Genomic DNA, 25,288 nt, shown 5'->3' on the forward strand with positions numbered 1-25,288 from the left:
CGTTTCTGGTAGCCTCACTTTCTCTGAAAAACTTATCGTAGGCTTCTGCACTTTACTTTGAAGTCATCATTGGGTTCACACTGTGATTTTGGCTTGACACTTTTTTCGAAAGCCACGTGTACTACTTATGTTGAAAGGTGTGTCAGCACTCTGCACAGAACAGCTCAATAACAAAAAGACCAGCTGTGAGGGCCTTCTTGGATGAGGAGTCAAGAGCCAAATGTTATGGAACATTACAGTGCAAGAATCGAAGTCAACAACAATGTCAACCAAAGCATCTAAAATGTAATTCTCTTCAGGGCCGTTTCCTGGACACAGATTAAGCCTAGTCCTAGAATCTCCATTGAAAACACTTCTTAGTCCAGGATTGGGCTTAATCTGTGTCCAGGAAACCACCCCTTTGTGTCTAACTTAGACAGGCTTCCAACTGTGCAAAAACTGGTTGAATCAACGTTGATTCCACGTGATTTCAACACAAAATGCAATGTTATGACATTGAATCAACATAGATTGGATTTGCAACAAGTCATCAACGTACGTGAATTACGTCTTTTTTTCACCCAATTTTTTACCTTCATCCAATGACATGGTGGCATTTTTGGTTGATTTCACATTGAATTCACATTAGTTGACAACTCAACCACATGTAAATCAAAACTAGATGTTGAACTGACTTTGTGCCCAGTGGGTTTGTAGTAGGCAGGTTGTTTACCTCCACATTATTGGCCATGGTGTTGATGAATTTAAATCCTGGAATCCTTTTGTCGCTGCACACCACGCCCACGTCCTCTGTGTGCTTGCAGTCGGAGACACCGATCCCGTTGGACGTGCACAGTGCCAGGGTCTTCTCTTTCCCAGTGCACTGGACATTGTCAAACCAGATGCGCCCTGAAAAAAAGCAGGATTCTCAACACATTGTAGATACATCAAGACCTCCGTAGGGAGGAATCTTTCTTTCACCTGACCAGTGGTAACTAGTGAGACCAAACAGCGAAGCAACTTTGGCAAAGTGGACTGGACACTGGCAGCAATTCTGCTGCTGAGATTGTACACTCGCTACCTTATCCCTACCGTATCTCCGCTACAGATGTGGCTTATTCATTTTGGTGAAAGATGAGCCGGAACGTACTGTAAAAGCTTCACTGGGAAAATTGGTTAACACTGGCCAACAAAAAACATCCCTGAAAATAGAGTTAATTATTTCCCATTTCCCTTATCATTACATGCATAATGGGTTTAAGTGTAATAACGGACATCTTACCCTCTCCTTTCCCATATTTAGAGGACGGAGACCAGGAGACAGCCTCCAGGTAGCCCAACTCTCTGCACACCACCTGGGCAGAGTGGATAGAGAAGTCATCATCACAGACCGTGCCCCACTCGCCATCATAGAAAACCTCCACGCGCCCTTCGTTGTGCTTGCGCTTGTCCCCCGCCAAACGCAGCTGTATCCTGGGTGTGTCAGGTGGCAGCTCCGGGGCAGTGTACTGCTCCTGCTCTAGCTCTGGGTAGCCCTGTGGATAGCCGTGTGGGTAGCCTAGTTGTTCGTACTGGGCCTGGCACAGTTTTAACAGGCCCAGCAGGATGGTGAAGCAGCAGGGGAGCGACCAGGGGGCCAGCATGGTGGTGTCTGTCAAGTCAGACAGTAGACAGAAGAGGTTATCTGTGGGAGAGTAGAGAGTAGGAAGTAGGAAAATAACATTACTCATTTAAAAAAATCCTTTGGCTACTTTGTCATATGGTTTTTCACAAGGTACCCCTTGGAGCCTTCTGAGTCAGTAACAAAGAGCATTTAAACATGCATGGCCTATCCTCAGACCTGAGCAATAGTGGCTAAATCAAGTCATGGTCTTATAACCAGTATCAATTACATTCAAAGATATGCATGACAGATGGTTTTAATCAAACAGCATAACTCCTTTCAAGACTGCAGCAACATTTCACACAAAGCACTGAGCCATTCAACAATAAAGTGGCTTTCAAATTCTGTAAACTAAAGGCTATGTCTGTCTGGCAGTGGAAGCTGGATCTTTCTATTTGCTAGCATTTTTCTTTTTTCCACCCTGTGACGTGGCAGTTGGTTACACAAGTTACAAGACATAGATGTTACAAAATCAAGCCTAACAGCTGGCATCAAGCCTACAGGGTGTGCATCTCCACACAGCGGCACGTAGGCCTCGTAACCAGGCTGATGTTTTCTTAAACCATATGGATAAAGATCCACACAGAAGAAACAGTACTCTATGACTAATGTGATCTGGAATCTAGGATATATGAACCCCTATCTTTCATTTAAACTCAAGCCTGCTTCAGCACTCGAAGATTTAGGGGCTCAAAGTAGAATGCCGCCAGTACAGAATCACAAGGTAAAGATTCAAAAGTATGAGATGGACCACCCCATGAAATTGTGACCTCTTGGATCAAACAGAAGTCTCCTGGCAACAGCCAATAAAACAAAGCAAGGTAACCAGGAAGCTCTGGTTCCCTTTGGTCTTAAGTGAAAACCAATTATGTCCAGGCAGAGAAACTCAACACAGCAGCATCTATCAACCATCTAGAACGCTTATTTTACTGCTTTAAAAAAAGAAACACATTAATTCCATGCTGAGACATATAATAATGGCACACTGGAGACAGCTAGACACATAACTACTACTGACTAGGGACAGCATGGCATCTGGGTCATAGGGAGGAGGTTCCGGGGTCAATATGTCAGGACAGAACAAAGAGCCTTCCTAATATCATGCTCAGACCGTTAGAATGTATAGAACGAACTGGATCATTCTAGATAGAAGAAGTACTGGAAGGGGTCTGTCTTATCATGCACTATCGGATGGCAATAGAATACTCTATAAATGCATTATACACAGGCAGCTCATAGAAAGTGTTACCAAACCATCAACTTGAATAGTTATTTCACTGTTCCTTCTAGGACAAGACAGTAAAGTAGAATCAAGCCAGAGAACTCCTTGCACATGCCATTGATTTACATGTAACTGCCAAAATAAAGGAAACACCAACATAAAGTGTCTTAATAGGGCGTTGGGCCACCATGAGCTGCCAGAACAGCTTCAATGAGCCTTGGCATAGATTCTTCAAGTGTCTGGAACTATTGGAGGGATGTGACACCATTCTTCCATGAGAAATTCCATAATTTGGGGTTTTGTTTATGTGGAAAACGCTGTCTCAGGCGCCGTTCCAGAATCTCCCATAAGTGTTCAATTGGGTTGAGATCTGGTGACTGAGACACACACTCACACAAGTCACACACACACACCCTTTAAACCCCCTATGGTCCTTTGAGACCCCTCTTTCAAAGTTACTGAGATCTCTTCTTCTAGCCATGGTAGCCAAAATAATGGGCAAGAATCTTTATATGTGACCCTATTAGCATGATAGAATGTCAATTGCTTAATTAACTCAGGAACCACACCTGTGTGGAAGCACCTGCTTTTAATATACTATGTATCCCTCATTTAAGTGTTTCCTTTATTTTGGCAATTATCTGTATATCACAGAAGAGCACATCCAGGTAATAATACACAATATAGCTGTATAACATTCTCTACAACCTAATTACATAGCTACTATAGGCTACAGAGACTGCAAGCACTAATCATCATTGGCAAGAGTGAGAAATCAGCTTGAAAACACTGTGCACCCTACAGCACACCTGGCACCCACATATCACAAACCCCACAACTATCCACACCTGGCATAACTCATATCAGAGATCCCACAATGCTGGCATCATCCTTGTTTGGGAACCATGTAAAACAAACTGTGGGGAATTCCATCTCAGTCATATCCTACAATATTACAGGCAAATAGAAACTTCTATAAACATTTGGTACAAATAAGACATCAAGCAGATCAACATGAAATCAAACTGCATTTGGTTATATGTGGCATATAAGGGTAAGCATAAACGCCTAATTTTACATGACAATCTCAAAGACCAAAAGTCAAACAAATTTTTTCCAGTAATATCCTTAAATAACTGTTGCATTAACCAACTTTTCAAGTTATTTCCAATTACTTTGAAAAAATCTCTCACCACAGACGATTTTTAGAAAATCCTCTTGATCCTTTATTGAAGCCTATAGATGGCTGTCTGATATCATGCCCGTCCCTAATCGTCTTTTTACTCTCCAAAGATTGCTATGTGCCTTTCGGATGTTTTACTCCGCTAAACTTTCACTCCCACATGCATTTTCAATGCCGCCTTCGACCAAGTTACGCCTTGTGGAACTACCCAGTAACGCCCACTGCTGAAATGACCTCACCGATGGCCTGAGCGCTGAAATTGGAATAGCCTAAATTCCTGGGGATTTGGAGCGACACGGGGGGAGTGATAGCATCGCAGAAGGACAGCAAAATTATCCTAGGTCAATAGAGGCCCGGTGCAGCTCAACAACCATCTTGCTTTTGTGCCACATTGGTAATTTCGGCACACAGAACCAAAAAAACACACCCTTACCATGAATTGAGTGTATACATGTATGGTAACACTGTGACATTCAGAAAGCAAAGATCCAAATACTTTTTTTTGTGATCAAATGTTTATTTAGTAATAATAGTCAGCAAACATGAATACATACACACAAAATGAAGCTACACCCCCTTCCCAATACCACCCGAGGCCCTAAGGGATCAAATTAAATAACAGATCCACATACATTGTGTGACATTGTGCACTTGTATAGCCTGCCCGACTGTATCTAAAATGCCATGTAGTCCGCAAATCCGCAAATTGCGCATACGCACGACTATCAATTTAGTCGGATATTTGCTCTCCATACTGAATCCTTGATACTGCTGCCACCATGTGAAAACGATAGCCCACAAGTCTTCAAATTAATATTTTTTAATAGGCCTATAGTAGCTGTAGCTTTCTCTTACCCCATAAGAACACAACATATTGTTTGTGTGGAAAATACTGAATGGTCAATATAAATAACTGAAATGACCTTTGAACAGATTCCCAAATCCCAGACTAGCTTTAATGATGAAACTACAGCCTAAGTTACATGCACAACAGGAATTGCAGTCACAAAGAAATGCTGAAACACAGTAATATCTTTGAGTTCATCATACTTTATTCATTTCTTATTCTTTAAAAAACAAGGCAGCAATGTGAAATCTACTAATTAATAAATGTATAAAATGTATATCTTGATGGGACACATATTACTGCTTCAAATCAAATCAAATCAAATTGTATTGGTCACATGCGCCGAATACAACAGGTGCAGACATTACAGTGAAATGCTTACTTACAGCCCTTAACCAACAGTGCATTTATTTTAAACAAAAAAAGTAAAAATAAAACAACAACAAAGACAACACTGTCCTGAACAGGGCCAGCACTAGCCTTTTGGGGGCCTTGAGCAACACAAGCAAAACATTTTTGTGGTCCCATCTTGACGGTGGAGAGAAACATTTTTACGTTTTCTACAATTCTACACATTTTGACAAGGGGCGGAGAGAACATTTAGCAATTTTATAACTAACTTCATGCAATTCTACACATTTTGCCATGGGGTAGAGAAACGTTTGCAATTTTACAGCTGATTTCCTGCAATTTTACACAATTTGCCATGACTTATGCCATGTTAAAGGAATACTTTGGGATTTTGACAATGAGGCTCTTTATCGACTTCCCAAGAGTCGTGGATACCATTTGAATGTCTCTGTGTGTGGTTTGAAGGAAGTTGCTAGCTAGTGCTATCGCAATGTCTAACTAGCGTTAGCGCAATGACTGGAAGTCTATGGGTATCTGCTGGCTTGCTAGCAGATACCCATAGACTTCCAGTCATTGTGCTAACGCTAGTTAGCATTGGCTCCCGAAACTACCTCTAACGTCCCTCATACTGGACACAGAGACATAAAAATGGTATCCACAAGTTAATCTGACTCCGGGGAAGTAGATAAAGGGCCTCATTGCCGAAATCCCGAAGTATCCCTTTAATATGATATCTGAGTGAGAATGACTACCAAAATCAATGGGGGCCCCCTGGAGGTCAGGGCCCCTTGGCATGTACCCTGCGTGCCCAGTCAGTAATTTGGCCATGATTACTACAATGTTTAGATAGCCGGCTAAACGAACTAACCAATAAAACATTTTTTAGCTGACATGGGCTAATTCAGTGACTGTCAGTGACTGACATAAGAGAAAAACTGCTGATGCAATACCAAATTTTGAAATTGTACCTCTCAACAGTAAGTTCAGACCCCCTAGTGGCCGGGGGCCCTTATGCCTTATGGTCCTGACAGTGGCTAGGACATTCAGCATCTCATTATTTGTTTAAGGCAACTTTGGACACAGCAGGGGCAGATAACATTGATGGATAGCTTCAGTAGTATGGTTAACAGCTGAGAGCGGGTTTGAAGCCTCCTCATCTCTTCTATTAGCTGTCGCCTTGAAGCAGTGGCTGCATGTGGAAACATTAAGTTAGTTAAAAACACAAAGGAGTTGAATACATCTGTGAATACATTTTCACCTAGTATGAATATAGTATTGCAAAATAAAATAGCATTTTCAAATGTAATTCAAATAATGAATCTGTTTTAGATCAAATAGGGTTTATAACCGTCACAACACACAATACTGTACTTATAAAACAATACAAACAGCTATGAAGATATTACAGCTCTACCCACATACACAAATCTGTTATGGTTTTTACACATCATATTCAGTGCAGCACTCGGTCAGGACATCTGACTTGGCAACATGACATCAGAAGGTTTGTTGCACTCACACTGTAGCCCAGGTCCTCACTTCTAGGCTCTGGTCGCTGCCAATTCTGATTGGAGAGAATCTTCAGGACGACCAATCCAAAGGCTACGATCAAGACTCCTAACGAGTTGGCGACCAATGCCTCAGGTGGCAGGTTGCCATATGGCTTTGTCCCATTGGTGGTTCCTTTCCTGAATAAATAATCAATACAACACGTTGTATACACTTTGAATAATATTGTCCAACACAAGATGTCTTTAGCTATATTATGGAAATATGTGTTTATACAGTACATTGTTTCCTACTCAATAAAAATATATATACAATGTGTCCCAAATGGCAACCTATTCCCAAGTACAGTGTTTCTCAATCCTGGTCCTAGGGACTCAAAGGGGTGCACAGTTTTGTTTTTGCCCTAGCACTAACATACACACAGTGCATTCGGAAAGTATACAGACCCCTTGACTTTTTCCACATTTTGTTACGTTACAGCCTTATTCTAAAATGGATTAGATTGTTTTTTCCCCCTCATCAATCTACACACAATACCCCATAATGATAAAGCAAAACAGGTTTTTAGATTTTTTTGCAATTGTATTAAAAATAGAAAACGTAAATATCACAATTACATAAGTATTCAGACCCTTTACTCAGGACTTTGTTGAAGCACCTTTGACAGCTATTACAGCCTCGAGTCTTCTTTGGTATGACGCTACAAGCTTGGCACACCTGTATTTGGGGAGTTTCTCACATTCTTTTCTGCAGATCCTCTCAAACTCTGTCAGGTTGGATGGGGAGCGTCGCTTCACAGCAATTTTCAGGTCTCTCCAGAGATGTTAAATCGGGTTCAATCCGTTAATCTTTCCCTCGATCCTGACTAGTCTCCCAGTCCCTGCCGCAGAAAAACCAAGGCCTTCTCCCCCGATTACTCAGTTTGGCAGGGGGGCCAGCTCTAGGAAGAGTATTGGTGGTTCCAAACGTCTTCCACTTAGGAATGATGGAGGCCACTGTGTTCTTGGGGACTTTCAATGCTGCAGACATGTTTTGTTACTCTTCCCCAGATCTGTGCCTCGACACAATCCTGTCTCGGAGCTCTACGGACACTTCCTTCGACCTCATTGCTTGGTTTTTGCTCTGACATGCACTGTCAACAGTGGGACAACTGTAGACAGGTGTGTGCCTTTCCAAATCATGTCCAATCAGTTGAATATACCACAGGTGGACTTTAATCAAGATGTAGAAACATCTCAAGGATGATCAATTGAAACAGGATAAACTTGAGCTCAATTTCGAGTCTCATATCAAAGAGTCTGAATACTTATGTTTTTTTATTTTTAATACATTTGCAAAAACATCTAAAAACCTGTTTTCACTTTGTCATTATGGGCTATTGTGTTTTAGATTGATGAGGAAAAAAAGTAATTTAATCAATTTTAGAATAAGGCTGTAATATAACAAAATGTGGAAAAAGTCAAGGGGTCTGAATACTTTCCGAATGCACTGTACCTGATTCAAATCAATGGCTTGATTATGATGAGTTGATTAGTTGAATGAAGTGTTTGTGCTCCCAAAAAATAAAAAAGTGCTAGGGCAACAAACAAAAAGATGGCACCCCTTTGGGTCCCCAGGACCAGGATTGAGAAACACTGCCCTAGTGGATTGTTTTTCACCCAAAAGGGTTCTATGTGGAACCAAAAAGGGTTCTCCTGTGGGGACAACCGAAGAACCCTTTTGGAACATTAGCTGTGTCTCAAATAGCACCCTATGTCCCTTACAGTGCAAAGAAGAGCTTCTCGTTGATCCCTGAGATGCAGGACACGATGCTGAGTATCAGTATGCAGCCTCCCATCCACACATGGGCAGGCTTCAGCAGCTTGCGGAATGACATGGGTGAACAGGGCAGGAGGAAGCCAGCAAGGCCCATCACCCACTGAAAACAAAACAAACATATGTCAGCCTCTCACAGCCATAGAAAGTGGCATAACAAGTCTAACAATCACCATACATGCCAAGTAGGGCATAATACTTGTAGGCCATTCTATGGCATAATATGAGTTGACAGTTGTTTTAAGATAATGCCGTTTTAATTTGTGTGTTGGCAGTGGCAGATATACTAAACCTGAGTGGTGAAGAGTGCTGTAGTGCAAATGCCAATCCAGCTGTGCAAGGAGTAGAGGTTGGGAGTGTTGTTGGCATTGTGGAAGTCAAACACAGCACAGAGGCCAAGGACGGAGCAGAGCAGGGCCAGGAGCATGACACCAGCATGCAGCAGCTTCCAGGGCAGCTTATTCTGCCCCCATGTGAGGGGAACGCGGTACAGCACCGCTCCTAGAGGTTAGACAAGTCAAGATCCAAAATGTAAAAAGGCCAGCACTCGCTTGACTTGGATATAAGTTGCAATTGAAGCTTTGTTTTAATTGTCTTTATCTCATGTATACAGTACACCAGGGCTATTCAACTATATTCTTACAGGGGCCAGATCTAAAAAAGGTAATTGGAAGAACTGTATAAAAAAGCAAAAAGTAATTCGGAAAGAAGTGGAAGGCGCTCAATCAACATGAGTCGAGCTGCAACCAAAACATTTTATAATCATTGAAAAGGAAAAGGCACAACGCTCGCTCACCGTTTTTTAATTTAAACAACTATTAAAAGCTTCTTCAAAGTAATTAGGTCATTTTAAAATGATCTGAAAACTAAGCATCTCAATAAATAACACAAGGATATGTTAAATCAGGTAATTTAAAATTCCAGGCTGAAGGAAGTATGCTTTGAATTCATTTCCCTCAGTCATTAGGTGTTTTTCTGTCACGCTCCCTTCTAACGATTCCTTGTGAGCACCAGAGAGGGAAACAGAAGGCACGTATTTGTTCCTGAGAGTCTTAGCTTTTAGGAATGGGGTCATAATATTGTGAAGATTAAACCGTTCAAACGCTAGAGCCAAACTCATATGAAGAAATAATAATCCATATAGGCGCTAGAACCAGCAAAAAAATTGCATTTTGGCACTGAATGTCAGATTTTGGCAGGGATTTTTTTGCTGATCTTTTATTAATGTTCAGAATTGATCAAAGGGCCAGTCTAAATTAATAAACGGTCCTGATCTGGCCCGCGGGCCGCCAGTTGAATAGCTCTGCAGTACACGGTCAATGTGGTTAAGTTCTTGACATGTCTACGGTGCAAGGGAAAGACGAGAAGGGAGCAGGGAAGGAAGTTAAGGTGGCTTTATTTAGCTTTCTATGTGCCGAAACACCAACACAGAATATCTTCATATCCTACATAACATAATATATCCAAACATGAGACCATCATTCATTGTGATTTAAATGCTTTCAGTTCTTACTTCCAATTAATGTCTGAGACACATTCATCTGCATCAACAAGGGAAAGTGAAACCACTTGATTGTAGTTTCACTATAACTAACTAAAGCCACTCACCTACATAGAAAACCTCCATATATAACACAAACTATCCAAACATGAGACCGTCAGTGCAATTAAAAAACGTCAAGTTCTCATTTCAAAGGCTGAGACACATCTGCCTGCACCAAAGACTGGAAGTAAAAGCACTTCCTGAGCCACTCACCATTGCCGTAGAGCACGACCAGACCTGTGACCATCAGGACAGGGTGCCAGTTAAACTGAAGGGGCGAGCCATCCCAGGCAAAGCCACCACGCCACTGGGAGTTCCAGATGGACACAAACACCACACAGGCGATCCCCAGGCACAGGCACAGCAGGTAGCAGAAGTAGAAAGACACGATGGATCTCATCCTGGTGGAACAATCTGCAAGTTAGTTTGAAGACACAAGAAAAAATTGAAAGAAAGTTATTTAATGGAATTGCATGGTTATAGAAGTCTGGACATTTTCAGAGTAGGAACAAACCTCCACTCTGAGAAGTGTGAAGCAGGTGAAATGGACAATAATAAAAGCATAGGCTATATAGAAAAAACATACATTCAGTTTGTCCTCACTATCTTGTCTAGCAGTCAACACAACATGAGCAGATCTCTTAGCAAGATAAGACAGCTCAAGTGTGATTCTGTTTCTGTTCCACCTCTGTGTCTAGCGGCTTGAAAAATCCCTAAATGGTTTCTGACCAAAAGCCGTTGGGTCTAAATACCTCAATCTGACTCCTACGTCTAACGAAACGACATAGGATGCTGCGTTCATAACCAAGTGGGGTGGTGGTAATACCCAGTTGTGATGTCGTAAATACGAGTTGGAGGCATTCACGTGCTTTGAACTAATTGACAAATGTCGATTTGCTAATGGCAAAAAAGCTGCTAAAAGTACAGCTATCATACTCGCAAACAAATTATAGTGTTAAAAAAAAACATGAATAGATTGTTTGTTATAAATAATGTTTTGTTGTTGCATTTAACTGCCGGAAATACTGTTATCATGGTCATTTTCTTAATATGTGACGTCAGAGTTGGAGGGCAGTTCAACAGGATTTTTCCCAGTCGTATGCGGTAAATACCATCTTCCCACTTGGTTACGAATGCAGCATTAGGCTACTCACAATGGCCCTTGATTTCAGTTCCTGTTTCACTGTGTCAACTGCTAACTCACTTCCACATTCCCCTGTCTCATTCCACTGGTTTAGGGGTAAGCACTCAGATGGGGTTGAACAGGTGTTAGGTGGGGTATAGTCTTGCATATGGTCAGGTGCCCTAAATGAAAATAGTAAAGCATCACAAATAGACTTACAGTTGAAGTCAGAAGTTTACATACACAGGTTGGAGTCATTAAAACTTGTTTTTCAACCACTCCACACATTTCTTGTTAAAAACTATAGTTTTGGCAAGTCGGTTAGAACATCTACTTTGTGCATGACACAAGTAATTTTTCCAACAATTGTTTACAGACAGATTATTTCACTTATAATTCACTGTATCACAATTCCAGTGGGTCAGAAGTTTACATACACTAAGTTGACTGTGCCTTTAAACAGCTTGGAAAATTCCAGAAAATTATGTCATGGCTTTAGAAGCTTCTGAAGACATCATTTGAGTCAATTGGAGGTGTACCTGTGGATATATTTCAAGGCCTACCTTCAAACTCAGTGCCTCTTTGCTTGACATCATGAGAATATCAAAAGAAATCAGCCAAGACCTCAAAAAAAGAATTGTAGACATCCACAAGTCTGGTTCATCCTTGGGAGCAATTTCCAAACGCCTGAAGGTACCACGTTCATCTGTACAAACAATAGTACACAAGTATAAACACCATGGGACCATGCAGATGTCATACTGCTCAGGAAGGAGACACGTTCTGTCTTCGCTCTCTCTCTCCCACTACTCTCTCCTCTTCCATCCTATCATCTCTTCCCTCTGCTCAATCCTTCTCCCTCCAATCTCCTGATTCTGCCTCCTCAACCCTCCTCTCCTCCCTTTCTGCATCCTTTGACTCTCTGTGTCCCCTATCCTCCCGGCCGGCTCGGTCCTCCCCTCCAGCTCCGTGGCTTGATGACTCATTGCGAGCTCACAGAACAGAGCTCCGGGCAGCGGAGCGGAAATGGAAGAAAACTAAACTCCCTGCCGACCTGGCATCTTTTCACTCCCGCCTCTCTACATTTTCTTCATCTGTTTCTGCTGCTAAGGCCACCTTCTACCACTCTAAATTCCAAGCATCTGCCTCTAACCCTAGGAAGCTCTTTGCCACATTTTCCTCCCTCCTGAATCCTCCTTTCCCCCTTCTCCTTTCCCCCTTCTGATAACCAGGTGGCGAATCGCATCTCTGCATGTCTGGCAGACATATCAGTATAGATGACGGATCACCACCTCAAGCTGAACCCTGGCAAGACGGAGCTGCTCTTCCTCCCGGGGAAGGACTGCCCGTTCCATGATCTCGCCATCACGGTTGACAACTCCGCTGTGTCCTCCTCCCAGAGCGCGAAGAGCCTAGGCGTGACCCTGGACAACACCCTGTCGTTCTCCGCCAACATCAAGGCGGTGACCCGCTCCTGCAGGTTCATGCTCTACAACATTCGGAGAGTACGACCCTGCCTTACACAGGAAGCGGCACAGGTCCTAATCCAGGCACTTGTCATCTCCCGTCTGGACTACTGCAACTCGCTGTTGGCTGGCCTCCCTGCCTGTGCCATTAAACCCCTACAACTCATCCAGAATGCTGCAGCCCGTCTGGTGTTCAACCTTCCCAAGTTCTCTCACGTCACCCCCTCCTCCGCACACTCCACTGGCTTCCAGTTGAAGCTCGCATCCGCTACAAGACCATGGTGCTTGCCTATGGAGCAGCGAGGGAACGGCACCTCTGTACCTTCAGGCTCTGATCAGTCCCTACACCCAAACGAGGGCATTGCGTTCATCCACCTCTGGCCTGCTGGCTCCCCTTCCTCTGCGGAAGCATAGTTCCCGCTCAGCCCAGTCAAAACTGTTCGCTGCTCTGGCACCCCAATGGTGGAACAAGCTCCCTCACGACGCCAGGACAGCGGAGTCACTCACCACCTTCCGGAGACATTTGAAACCCCACCTCTTTAAGGAATACCTGGGATAGGATAAAGTAATCCTTCTACCCCCCCCCCAAATTGTAAAGTGGTTATCCCACTGGCTATAGGGTGAACGCACCAATTTGTGAGTCGCTCTGGCTAAGAGCGTCTGCTAAATGACGTTAATGTGCCCTTGAGCAAGGCACTTAACCCTAATTGCTCCTGTGAGTCGCTCTGGATAAGAGCGTCTGCTAAATGACTAAAATGTAAATGTAAATGTACTTTGGTGCAAAAAGTGCAAATCAATCCCAGAACAACAGCAAAGGACCTTGTGAAGATGCTGGAGGAAACAGGTACAAAAGTATCTATATCCACAGTAAAAAACGAGTCCTATATCGACATAACCTGAAAGGCCGCTCAGCAAGGAAAAAGCCACAGCTCCAAAACTGCCATAAAAAAGCCAGACTACGGTTTGCAACTGCACATGGGGACAAAGATGGTACTTTTTGGAGAAATGTCCTCTGGTCTGATGAAACAAAAATAGAACTGTTTGGCCATAATGACCATCGTTATGTTTGGAGGAAAAAGGGGGGATTTGCAAGCCGAAGAACATCATCCCAACCGTGAAGCACAAGGGTGGCAGCATCATGCTGTGGGGGTGCTTTGCTGCAGGAAGGACTGGTGCACTTCACAAAATAGATGGCATCATGAGGAAGGAAAATTATGTGGATATATTGAAGCAACATCTCAAGACATCAGTCAGGAAGTTACAGCTTGGTCGCAAATGGGTCTTCCAAATGGACAATGACTCCAAGCATACTTCCAAAGTTGTGGCAAAATGGCTTAAGGACAACAAAGTCAAGGTATTGGAGTGGCCATCACAAAGCCCTGACCTCAATCCTATAGAACATTTGTGGGCAGAACTGAAAAAGTGTGTGCGAGCAAGGAGGCCTACAAACCTGACTCAGTTACACCAGCTCTGTCAGGAGGAATGGGCCAAAATTCACCCAACTTATTGTGGGAGCTTGTGGAAGGCTACCTGACACGTTTGACCCAAGTTAAACAATTTAAAGGCAATGCTACCAAATACTAATTGAGTGTATGTAAACTTCTGACCCACTGGGAATGTGATTAAATAAATAAAAGCTGAAATAAATCACTCTCTACTATTATTCTGACATTTTCACATTCTTAAAATAAAGTGGTGATCCTAACTGACCTAAAACAGGGACTTTTTACTAGGATTAAATGTCAGGAATTGTGAAAAACTGAGTTTAAATGCATTTGGCTAAGGTGTATGTAAACTTCCGACTTCAACTGTAGATAGACATGGCATCATTGTATCTGTCCCATTGTGGTGTCTGTGAGAGCACAGGCAGCGCCATTTAGGCCATCTGCATTTTGAAATAGTCAATTTTCTTCTTCTACTACTTCTATAAGTTGGCAACAAGGGGCCTGGGGCCTGGGTTCTGGTCTAGAAGCAAGGTTTCGACTGCTCCTATAGTTTTGCTTCGGTATGGCAGTTTAACTGACGCCAGGCCCAGAAAGACAATTTGCATAGACGTCAACATAGAGAAGTCATATTTGAAAATTCCTAATAAGAAACTTTGGTCATCTCCTTTGTGCACAAAACATCCATTGAATTATTAAAATAATCGTCGCTGAGGCCGTTTTTTTTCTTCCCCATCACACACAGCTGAACATATTAACATTTTTATATTCATCCAATGTCTGCCATGTTTTTGGATGATGTCGTTGCTGCTCTCTGTGTGTACTGAGTGCTAGTGCGCATGTGAACCAGATACATCCCGGATATAGACAGTCCATAAATCGGCGTATGCGAACAATGGTCAGACATATTGGACACAGTCTCCAGTTCTTATTATACCTCAGTGGCTGGCAAACATACTGATATGGTGCACACTTTGAACAGGTATAAAGCCAAGGTTGGCAATTTACTGCCACCTGCATTTATGGAATGTTTCCACATGAGTATAATTCATTATCTGATCCCTCCTGATGACCTGGATGGAATCATGTGGTCCTTTCTTAACCCATAGGAAGTCCCACCCAGTTGATTACTTCAAAATGCTGAAAGTCCTCAAGTTAAAATGAGGTTTCGGGCACTAGTGTGGCGACTAACCTATAAATAATAAGTAGGCCTTGCTAGTTATTTATGATGCAAGGTTATTTGTAGATCAGTTTTTCAGCTGTTGCCTGCACTGTCGAACAAGCCCAGTTTCTATCCCAAGGACTTCGCTACACCAGCAATAACATCTGCTAAACACGTGTATGTGACAAATAACATTTGATTTGAAATGGCACCCCATTCCTTATAGCGCACTACTTTTGACGAGGGCCCGTACTAATTTAAGAGCACAGGGATGGGGGGGAGGGTCAGAGTGCACCTTGCCATAAAGAGAAACATTGAGCATGAATTATGTCTAAACAAAACTAAGGGCTTTTGAATCCTGAGGATATCAAACAGATCTCACAAGAAAAATACTAGCTAGCTATGCACTGTCACCCTGAGGTTGTCTAGCTTATAATACAGTATGATACAGTGTGAATATTGTAGGCTACACATGCAACAAGCCACATATTATATAAATCAAAGTGCACATATCGGTAAAAACTCAAATAATGGAAAAGATTCCATGAAGAAATTGGTCAAAGCCACATATGCCACAAACTGAACAGAAAAACATCCTAGCTAGCTACTTAGCTAGCTAGCTAACAAAGCTGTTGTTGATTTACCCGAGTTCATGAGCACACATAACGTTAGCTAGCTAGTTAAAACTTGAAACAATTCAGCACTGATAGCTTCTTACCTAATTTACGATTATTCCATATCAGCTTAGATCGAGATAATTAAATATTAGTTATAACTATTGCCAAATGTTGTAAAGTTTAGAAATAAATGATATTCAACCAGCGGCTGATGGTGTTTATACAAGTCACATTTCCTTATTAACCCCGTAAGGCATCATGGGAAATGTAGTCTAGGATACACAAGATAAACTATATGTGCACGAACTGCCATAGTACGCAACAACAACAACAGTACCGTGTTGCACTGAATCTGTCTGTTGAAAATAGACTCAATCTCTCTAGCTAACAAAGCTGTTGCTTGTATTATGAAGCCAAGATCAATTATATAAATAATCATGGCAAAAAAACGTTGGAGTACTTTAAATGAAATTATGGGCAGAAAGACAAATTCAACTCCATCCTTCATCGAATCAGATGGCTCATTCATCACAAAACCATTTGATATTGCCAAATATTTTATTGATTACGTCATTGGCAAATTGGGCAAATTTAGGCAGGAAATGCCAACAACGAACAGTGAGCCATTGTATTCATGTATATAAAAAAAAGAATTATGAAAGAAAAGCATTGTAAGTTAGAATTTGGTAAATTTAGTGGAAAAAGTATTGTTATCGATCAATAATGAAAAACCTCCTAGCATGAACAACTTAGATGGAACGCTACTGAGAATGGTAGCTGACTCTATAGCCACTCCTATCTGTCATAGATAGGAGTGGCTATAGAGCCTGGATTCAAACCAGGATCTCTAGTGGCACAGTTAGCACTGCGATGCAGTGCTTTAGACCACTGCGCCACTCAGGAGTACACTTTACATACACTTAGGTTGGAGTCATTAAAACTCGTTTTTCAACCACTCCACAAATTTCTTGTTAACAAACTATAGTTTTGGCAAGTCGGTTAGGACATCTACTTTCTGCATGACACAAGTAATCTTTCCAACAATTGTTTACAGAAAGATTATTTCACTTATAATTCACTGTATCACAATTCCAGTGGGTCAGAAGTTTACATACACTAAGTTGATTGTGCCTTTAAACAGCTTGGAAAATTCTAGAAAATGATGTCATGGCTTTAGAAGCTTCTGATAGGCTAATTGACGTCATTTGAGTCAATTGGAGGTGTACATGTGGATGCATTTCAAGGCCTACCTTCAAATTCAGTGCCTCTTTGCTTGACATCATGGGAAAATCAAAAGAAATCAGCCAAGACCTCAGAAAAAAGATTGTAGACCTCCACAAGTCTGGTTCATCCTTGGGAGAAATTTCCAAACGCCTGAAGGTACAACGTTCATCTGTATAAACAATAGTATTGTAATGACCCAGCGGGGTCATAAAGTAAAAGAGAGACGGGCACCAGGTGTACAGGCAGAACACAGGTTTATTCCTAAATGGGCTATTGTTCAGGCCACAACCCACGCTGCTAAACCTCAAACATACACAAATAGAACATGTCAAATGAAGGGTCCCGAACAGAAGAGAGAGAGAGATGAGACCGTAACCCCTATTTAATCATTCCCAAAATCCCGCGGGATTACCCATCATACCCCCCAACCTTTCCATCTGTCCTGGCATATTTAACCCCTGCTAGTACCCATGAGAACGATAACACATCCATGAACACAGAACACAATACAGGGTCGTTACATAGCCCCCTCCTTTCTAAACCCTAGCCCCTAGGGTTACAAAACAAAATCCTTAAAACGACCCGGAGGTCGCATCAGTCTCTTGTGCCTTCCCTTGACTCTCACTGGTGGACCCCCAGAACACTCATCTGCCCCAATGTCATTTCCAGCACCCCCCGAAGAGGCAGCCCCCGTCCCAGGCTCAGCTTGCATTAGAGTCTCCTCGCTAGACTGTCCCCGTGTGCTCACATCAGAGTCCTCACTTCCATTCCCTACCGTTTTCCTCCCTCTGTAGGGCGCCAATCGGTCCCGGTGGACCACCACCTTCCTGCCCCGTGGGGGAACCTCCACCCGGTACGTCACCTCCCCCACTCTCTCTATCACCAGGCACGGCCCCACCCAGGCACTGTCCAGCTTTGGGCACCGCCCCTTCTTGCGCGTGGGGTTGTGAAGCCACACGCGTTCTCCCGCTCCAAAGTGCCTCCCCCTAGCGCGTGAGTCATAGTGGCGCTTTTGGCGCATTCCTGCGTTCTCGAGTTGCTCTCTTGCGAAGGTGTGAGCCGCTTCTAACCGGTTCTGCAGTCGACGAACATAGTTCGGGCCAGGCAAAACCCCGTCGTCGTTATCAGGAGGGTGGCCAAACGTCAGTTCGGCTGGGGTGCGCAACTCACGACCTAACATTAGTAGCGCTGGGGAGCACGCAGTCGATTCCTGAACAGCCGACCTACATGCCATGAGAATAAACGGTAAGTGGGTGTCCCAATCTCTCTGGTGTTTTGAGGTAACGATAGCCAGCTGTTGTGCTAATGTTCTGTTAAATCTTTCCACCAGCCCATCACTCTGGGGATGAAGCGGAGTAGTGCGCGTCTTCTCCGCGCCTAACCGTCTACACAACTCTGAGAACACCCGTGACTCAAAGTTTCTCCCCTGGTCGCTGTGTATAGACTGTGGCACCCCGAACCGACTGATTATTCCCCCTACCAATGCATCAGCTACTGTTTCTGCCTCCTGGTCTGGGAGAGCGTAAGCCTCTGGCCACTTGGTGAAGTAGTCCATAGCAGTTAGAATCCACCTGTTACCGCTGTCTGTGATTGGAAACGGTCCAACTATGTCTACCCCCAGTCTCTCCATGGGCTCCCCTACTGGGAATTGTTGTAGGAGGGCGTGTGACTGACCTGGAGGTCCTTTCTTAGCAGCACACTCATCGCACTGCCTGCAAAAGTCCTCCACATCCCCAATAGAAGCCTTTACGTACGCGCTTTAACGTTTTGGAGACCCCAAAATGCCCTGCGCCTACTCCCCCGTGAAGCTGCTGTAACACGCTCCCTTGCAGCCTTTTGGGAACCACTACCTGCCACGTCATTTCTCCAGTAGCTGGCTTTTTCCACCCCCTCTGGAGCACTCCCTCAGCCACTCTAAGGACTGAGAATTTAGCCCAGAGTCCTTTGGTGACTGGTGATAGAGGGGCTACTTCCCCCCATGGCGGTCGTCTTCTCTCTTCCACCCACCCCAGCACAGGACGCAGCTCTGCGTCCTCCTCCTGGCGACGCCTCCACTCCCCGACGTCCACAGCCTCAAGCTCCCGGCACTCTGTCACCCTCAGCTGACTCACCGTGGCGGTGACTCCCTCCTCCATGCACAGTTCCCTCTCTCGCTCCACCCGTTTGGCGCAGTACCCACAGCCGTCCTCAGCACACGGGCGGCGGGACAAGGCGTCTGCATTGCTGTGGCGAAGGACGGCCCTGTGCTCCACCTGGAAGTCGTAGGGTTGCAGCTCCTCCAACCAGCGGGCGATCTGACCCTCTGGCTCCTTGAAGGAGAGAAGCCACTGCAGGGCGGAGTGATCCGTCCGCACCACAAACGGCAGGCCCCCCAGGTAGTACTTGAAATGGCGTACTGCTGCCACGACAGCCAAAAGCTCCCTCCTTGTCACGCAGTAGCGTTTTTCAGCCTTATCAAAAGTTCTGCTGTAATAAGCTACTACGTGCTCCCCGTCAGAACCACGCTGAGCCAGCACGGCCCCCAAGCCCTCATTGCTTGCATCGGTGTCCAGAATAAACGGACGGTTTGGGTCTGGTGAGGACAGGACAGGGGCCTCCACCAGGGCACGTTTGAGGGCCTCAAACGCCCGCTGGTGCTCTTCGGTCCACTGAAAGACAGTGTCCTTCTTGAGAAGGTGGTTCAAAGGAGCTGCTATCCCCGCAAACCCTTTCACAAACCTACGATAGTAGGATGCCAGACCCAGGAAGCTCTTAACCTCCTTTTTTCCTTTGGAATTGGCCACCCCCTCACAGCCTCCACTTTGTCTGGCAACGTGCTGATACCCTCACCACCCAGCTGATGACCCAGGAACGCCAACTCCCTTTGCATGAAATGGCACTTTTCCGGGTGTAATTTTAGCCCCGCCCCGAGATCCTCTCCAGCACTCGCCTAAGTGCCCCCAGTGCCCCCTCAAACGACGTGCCATGTACCAATATGTCGTCTAGGTACCACGACACACTCGTCTCTCGGAACCCCCGCCAGCACTCTGTCCATGAGCCTCTCAAAGGTGGCAGGAGCATTACAAAGCCCGAAGCACAGCACCTTGAACTGCCAATGGCCCCTATCCGTGGAGAAGGCCGTTTTTTCACGTGCCCCAGGCGAGAGGGGCACCTGCCAGTAGCCGCTGCGCAGATCAAGGGAAGAGAACCACGAGGACCCTCTGACGTGGTCTAGCGACTCATCGATCCTCGGTATGGGGTAAGAGTCTTTAATGGTGACAGAATTTAGGCCCCTGTAGTCCGCACAAAACCTAAGTTTACCCCCTTTCTTAGGCACCATGACGACCGGCGCGGACCACGGGCTATCTGATGGCTCAATGAAATCAGCCCGCAACATGTCAGCAATAGCTGTGGCTGCTGCTTCCCTCTTGGCAAGGGGAATGCGACGGGGCCGAATTTTAATGGGTTGGTTGTCCCCAGTGTCGATGTCGTGCTGAACCAGGTGCGTTTGCCCTACCTCATCTTCCCCCAAGCGAAGCTATCTTTAAAGTCAAACAGCAGCTGCTTTAATTGTCTCTGTTGTCCCTCGTCCAGACCTTGACAGTTTTTCAGCCACACAGCCTCAACGGCGTCGATAACTTCCTCCTTCCCCCGTCGGGCTGATGGGGTGAAGGAGCCAGTGTGTTTTGGGCTACTGGGATGCCTGTGCTTGCACCATTATGGGGAGTGAAGGTCGTTGCCGCCGGAGACAGCTGCTGGGATGGAACAACGACCAAGGGAGCAGCCGGGACGACCAGTGGAGTTTCGGCAAGCTTGGAGGAAGACGGAGGGACAGCCCTGCCCCTGCTGGCCCTCCCGTAGGGCGACATTCCCACTGTGGGCCCCCCGACAGCCTCAAAGTGCCCGAAGCTAAGTCCAACTGAGCCCCACAGTTTTTCAAAAAGTCCATTCCCAGTATACAGGGGTCCTGTACCGCTGCTACCCACACCGGACACCCCACAGTTCTCCCCCCACAGTCACAGACACCCGACACTTCCCTAACATGGGGGCTAGCTCCCCCGTGACAGTCCGTAGCTGGACAAAGGTCGGCTCCACCCGCACCCCAACAGGTAGTATGTCTGGTCTCACCAGGGTTACTGTAGAGCCCGTGTCGACCAGGGCCAAACATTCCACCCCCTCTACCTTGACGATGACATTGCAGAAGTCCCCAATGGTGGTACGTCCCACCACAACTACCGGACTAGGAAACACGGTGGCCGCTACACCCTGGGGAAGCAGGTCCCCACCCTCTTGCCTGCACTGCTGGGTACATCTTCTGCTTACTGTGGGTTCGGGGCGGAGGAATGGGCCCGCGCTGCCCCCTGCGCGAGAACCCGCTGTCGTTTCCCTGTTGACTGGAGAATCTGCCACACTCCCGCTGAATGTGGCCAGTCTGGCCACAACCCCAGCAGACAATGGAAGTTGAGCTGACACTGCGATGTTGTCTGGAGCCCTTCTCAATGACAAGCGAAGCGGTCTTGACTAACCCTCCCAACTCGTCGACCCACTCTGGTTTGGTGACCCCCAGCACCCCGGCCGCCGCTGCTCTCACCTCTGGTTGACTGGCAACCTCCACTCTCACTCCCTCACCCCAGATCAGCTCCCTCTTCCTGGCTATCTCCACTGCAGCCCGCAGAGATGCTGGGTCCGACATCTGCACATGCTTACCCAGTTCGGTGGGGGAGAGCGCTCTAATGAAACTGTCCCGTGCCAGCTCGTCTTGCACCCCAATCGACATATTTGCATAAGCCCGCCTGGTCAGGCTCAGAATATCACTTGCCAACGCCTTTAATGATTCCCCCTGAAGTCTCTTTTTGTTATTCAGTTCAATCCGCAGCATGTTGGGCTGTGCATCGCTGCCGAAACGGCCCCCAATGCCTCCACTAGCGCACCGTAGTCGCCCCTCTCGTCCGGGGCTAGCGTTAGCAGGCATTCCGACGCCTCCTCTGACAGGCTCAGGGCAAGCTGTAACCCTTTCGTCTCGTCAGACCACCTCCCGGCTCTAGCCAACAACTCGAATTGAGTGAAAAAAACTTCCCATTTACCTTGTCCATTGAACTTTGGGAGTTTAGCCGCTACCGTGGCTAATGGCAATAGGGGCGCTGCCATCTCTGTTTACATAAGGAGGTCCAGCCATTTCCGCACGCGGTGACGTCGATATCTCCGTCGCCGTGACGTCTGTTCTGGTCGAGCGGTTTGAAGGAAAACCCGCCCGTTCTGCCATCTTGCTGACTGACAATTTAACTCCCGCCATGTGGCTCTCCAGCTCTTCTACAGCCGTCATCGCCTGACCCTCCCGACCGGGTACACCCGAGCCCACAACGGCCACTTTGTCCGACTCTTCCTTAACTTTCCGCCTCGCCCCGATCATCCTGACCGTAGATGCGAGTCACGCTAAAGCTAACCATGGCCTATACTGAAACAGCTAACTCGCCTAATCTCGATCTATCCCGTCGTTCGAAAGCACTTCTGACACCAATGTAATGGCCCAGCGGGGTCATAAAGTAAAAGAGAGACGGGCACCAGGTGTACAGGCAGAACACAGGTTTATTCCTAAATGGGCTATTGTTCAGGCCACAACCCACGCCGCTAAACCTCAAACATTACACAAATAGAACATGTCAAATGAAGGGTCCCGAACAGAAGAGAGAGAGAGATGAGACCGTAACCCCTATTTAATCATTCCCAAAATCCCGCGGGATTACCCATCATACCCCCCAACCTTTCCATCTGTCCTGGCATATTTAACCCCTGCTAGTACCCATGAGAACGATAACACATCCATGAACACAGAACACAATACAGGGTCGTTACAGTATGTAAGTATAAACACCATGGGACCACGCAGCCGTCAGGAAGGAGACACGTTCTGTCTCCTAGAGATGAACGTACTTTGGTGCGAAGTGCAAATCAATCCCAGAACAACAGCAAAGTACCTTGTGAAGATGCTGAAGGAAACAGGTACAAAAGTATCTGTTTCCTTGGGCAAGTACAAACCTGACTCAGTTACACCAGCTCTGTCAGGAGGAATGGGCCAAAATTCACCCAATTTATTGTGGGAAGCTTTTGGAAGGCTACCCGAAACATTTGACCCAAGTTAAACAATTAAAAGACAATGCTGCCAAATACTAATTGAGTGTATGTAAAGTTCTGACCCACTAGGAATGTGATGAAAGAAATAAAAGCTGAAATAAATCATTCTCTCTACTATTATTCTGACATTTCACATTCTTAAAATAAAGTGGTGATCCTAACTAATAATAAGCCATTTAGCAGACGCTTTTATCCAAAGCGACTTACAGTCATGCGTGCATACATTTTTGTGTATGGGTGGTCCCGGGGATCGAACCCACTACCTTGGCGTTACAAGCGCCGTGCTCTACCAGTTGAGCTACAGAGGACCACTAACTGACCACTAACTGACCTAAGGTCTAACTGACCTAAGACAGGGAATTTTTACTAGGATTAAATGTCAGGAATTGTGAAAAACTGAGTTTAAATGTATTTGGCTAAGGTGTATGTAAACTTCAGACTTCAACTGTATCTAATAGAACACATAGGGTTTTCTTTAATGGAAGCTTCTCTAATGTTAAACATGTAAAGTGTGATGTACCGCAGGGCAGCTCTCTTGGCCCACTCTTTTCTATTTTTACCAATGACCTGTGACTGGCATTAAACAAAGCCTGGGTGTCCATGTATGCTGATGATTCAACCATATACGCGTCAGCAACCACAGCTAGTGAAATCACTCTAACCCTAAACAAAGAGTTACAGTCAGTTTTAGAATGGGTGTCCAGTAATAAACTGGTCCTGAACATCTCTAAAACCAAGAGCATTGTATTTAGTACAAATAATTCCCTAAGTTCTAGACCTCAGCTGAATCTAGCAGTGAATGGTGTGGCTGTTGAGCAAGTTGAGGAAACTAAATTACTTGGAGTTACCTTATATTGTAAACTGTCATGGTCAAAATATATAGATTCAATGGTTGTAAAGATGGGGAGAGGTCTGTCCGTGATAAAGAGATGCTCTGGTTTTCTGGCACCACACTCCAAAAAGCTAGTTCTGCAGGCTCTAGTTTTATCTGATCTTGATTATTGTCCAGTCATATGGTCAAGTGCTGCAAAGAAGGACCTAGTTAAGCTGCAGCTGGCCTAAAACAGAGCGTCAAGTTTCGCTCTTCATTGTAACTAGAGGGCTAATATCAATACTATGCATGCCAGTCTCTATTGGCTAAGAGTTGAGGAAGACTGACTGCATCACTTAATGTTTTTATAAGAAACATTAATGTGTTGGAAATTCCAAATTGTTTGCACAGTCAACTTACATTGCATGGAACTTCATATAGTGCAAGTGAACAGCACAACGCCTCTCCCCCATGTGACCTACTTTTGTGTGTATGTACTGACATGTATGTGTAACTGATAGATGCACACACACACGCACATTACATGTTAATGTTTTAAATGTATGTCAATTGTAAAGTATTTAATCTGTAACGTCTTTTTCTTGATGTGTGGGACCCCAGTAATATTAGCTGTTGACATTGGCGTAGGGTAATGGGGATCCTAATCAAATACATCTCTATTATTTTAAGGACTGGTTGTCACTAAATGTTCCTATGTGTGTTCGATTTATAGGCAACATAGGCTCACTGCATGATCTATTGTGACTAGCCTCCTTGCTAATACTGCCTCCTTGTGGCAATGAAAGGAAGTGGTCTCTCGAAAGTGACACTAACCGACCCTGTTATTTACATTTTAGTCATTTAGCAGACGCTTTTATCCAGAGCGACTTACAGTTAGTGAGTGCATACGTTTTCATACTGGCCCCCCGTGGGAATCGAACCCACAACCCTGGCGTTGCAAGCGCCATGCTCTACCAACTGAGCTACGGGGCCACTGCGGGTGTGTGAGCACAAGGCAGCGGTATAGCAGGTGAAGATGAAAATATTTCAGCCCTCAGTGAATTGGCATAGTTTCAGTCTCTTCCTCAATGTCAGCAAGACAAGAGCTGATCGTGGGCTACAGGAAACGGCGGGCTGAGCACGCCCCATCCATATCAATGGGTCTATAGTGGAGCAGGTTGAGAGCTTCAAGTTCCTCGATGTCCACATCACTAAGGAAT

The 25,288-nt window shown here is 45.2% G+C and overlaps 2 protein-coding genes and 1 non-coding gene across 8 annotated transcripts in view; all 3 read right to left on the reverse strand.

Annotated features, from left to right (window-relative positions):
- The window catches only part of LOC121530675 (lysyl oxidase homolog 2B), a 49,708-nt gene extending 45,500 nt beyond the window's left edge, over positions 1 to 4,208 (reverse strand). The window contains exons 1-3 of the mRNA XM_041835816.2: positions 4,058 to 4,208; positions 1,262 to 1,663; positions 713 to 888 (exon numbers count right to left, since the gene is read on the reverse strand). Coding sequence (XP_041691750.1) covers positions 713 to 888; positions 1,262 to 1,622 — 537 coding nt within the window. The 5' untranslated portion in view covers positions 1,623 to 1,663; positions 4,058 to 4,208. The remainder of the gene's footprint in view (positions 1 to 712; positions 889 to 1,261; positions 1,664 to 4,057) is intronic.
- A 1,750-nt stretch (positions 4,209 to 5,958) lies between these two features.
- LOC121530676 (lysosomal membrane ascorbate-dependent ferrireductase CYB561A3) lies at positions 5,959 to 16,162 on the reverse strand. Of its 6 annotated transcripts, none has more exons than XM_045226840.1 (7): positions 16,024 to 16,162; positions 11,317 to 11,417; positions 10,326 to 10,513; positions 8,862 to 9,070; positions 8,518 to 8,672; positions 6,765 to 6,933; positions 5,959 to 6,434 (listed from the first exon to the last, which is right to left on the reverse strand). In XM_045226840.1, the coding sequence occupies exons 2-7, from the start codon at positions 11,322 to 11,324 to the stop codon at positions 6,411 to 6,413; spliced, it is 753 nt and encodes a 250-aa protein (XP_045082775.1). In that variant the 5' UTR covers positions 11,325 to 11,417; positions 16,024 to 16,162; the 3' UTR covers positions 5,959 to 6,410. The 6 variants fall into 6 exon arrangements, with proteins under 6 accessions (XP_045082775.1, XP_041691751.1, XP_041691752.1 ...); XM_041835817.2 differs by having other exon boundaries at positions 10,326 to 10,526; XM_041835818.2 differs by lacking the exon at positions 16,024 to 16,162 and adding an exon at positions 11,799 to 11,814 and having other exon boundaries at positions 10,326 to 10,526.
- An 8,825-nt stretch (positions 16,163 to 24,987) lies between these two features.
- On the reverse strand, positions 24,988 to 25,061 carry trnaa-ugc. The gene has a single exon. It is a non-coding gene; the product is annotated as a tRNA-Ala (tRNA).
- Positions 25,062 to 25,288: the final 227 nt, after the last annotated feature.

The sequence above is a fragment of the Coregonus clupeaformis genome, chromosome 18, assembly GCF_020615455.1.
Source record: "Coregonus clupeaformis isolate EN_2021a chromosome 18, ASM2061545v1, whole genome shotgun sequence".
NCBI classification, from domain to species: Eukaryota; Metazoa; Chordata; class Actinopteri; order Salmoniformes; family Salmonidae; genus Coregonus; species Coregonus clupeaformis.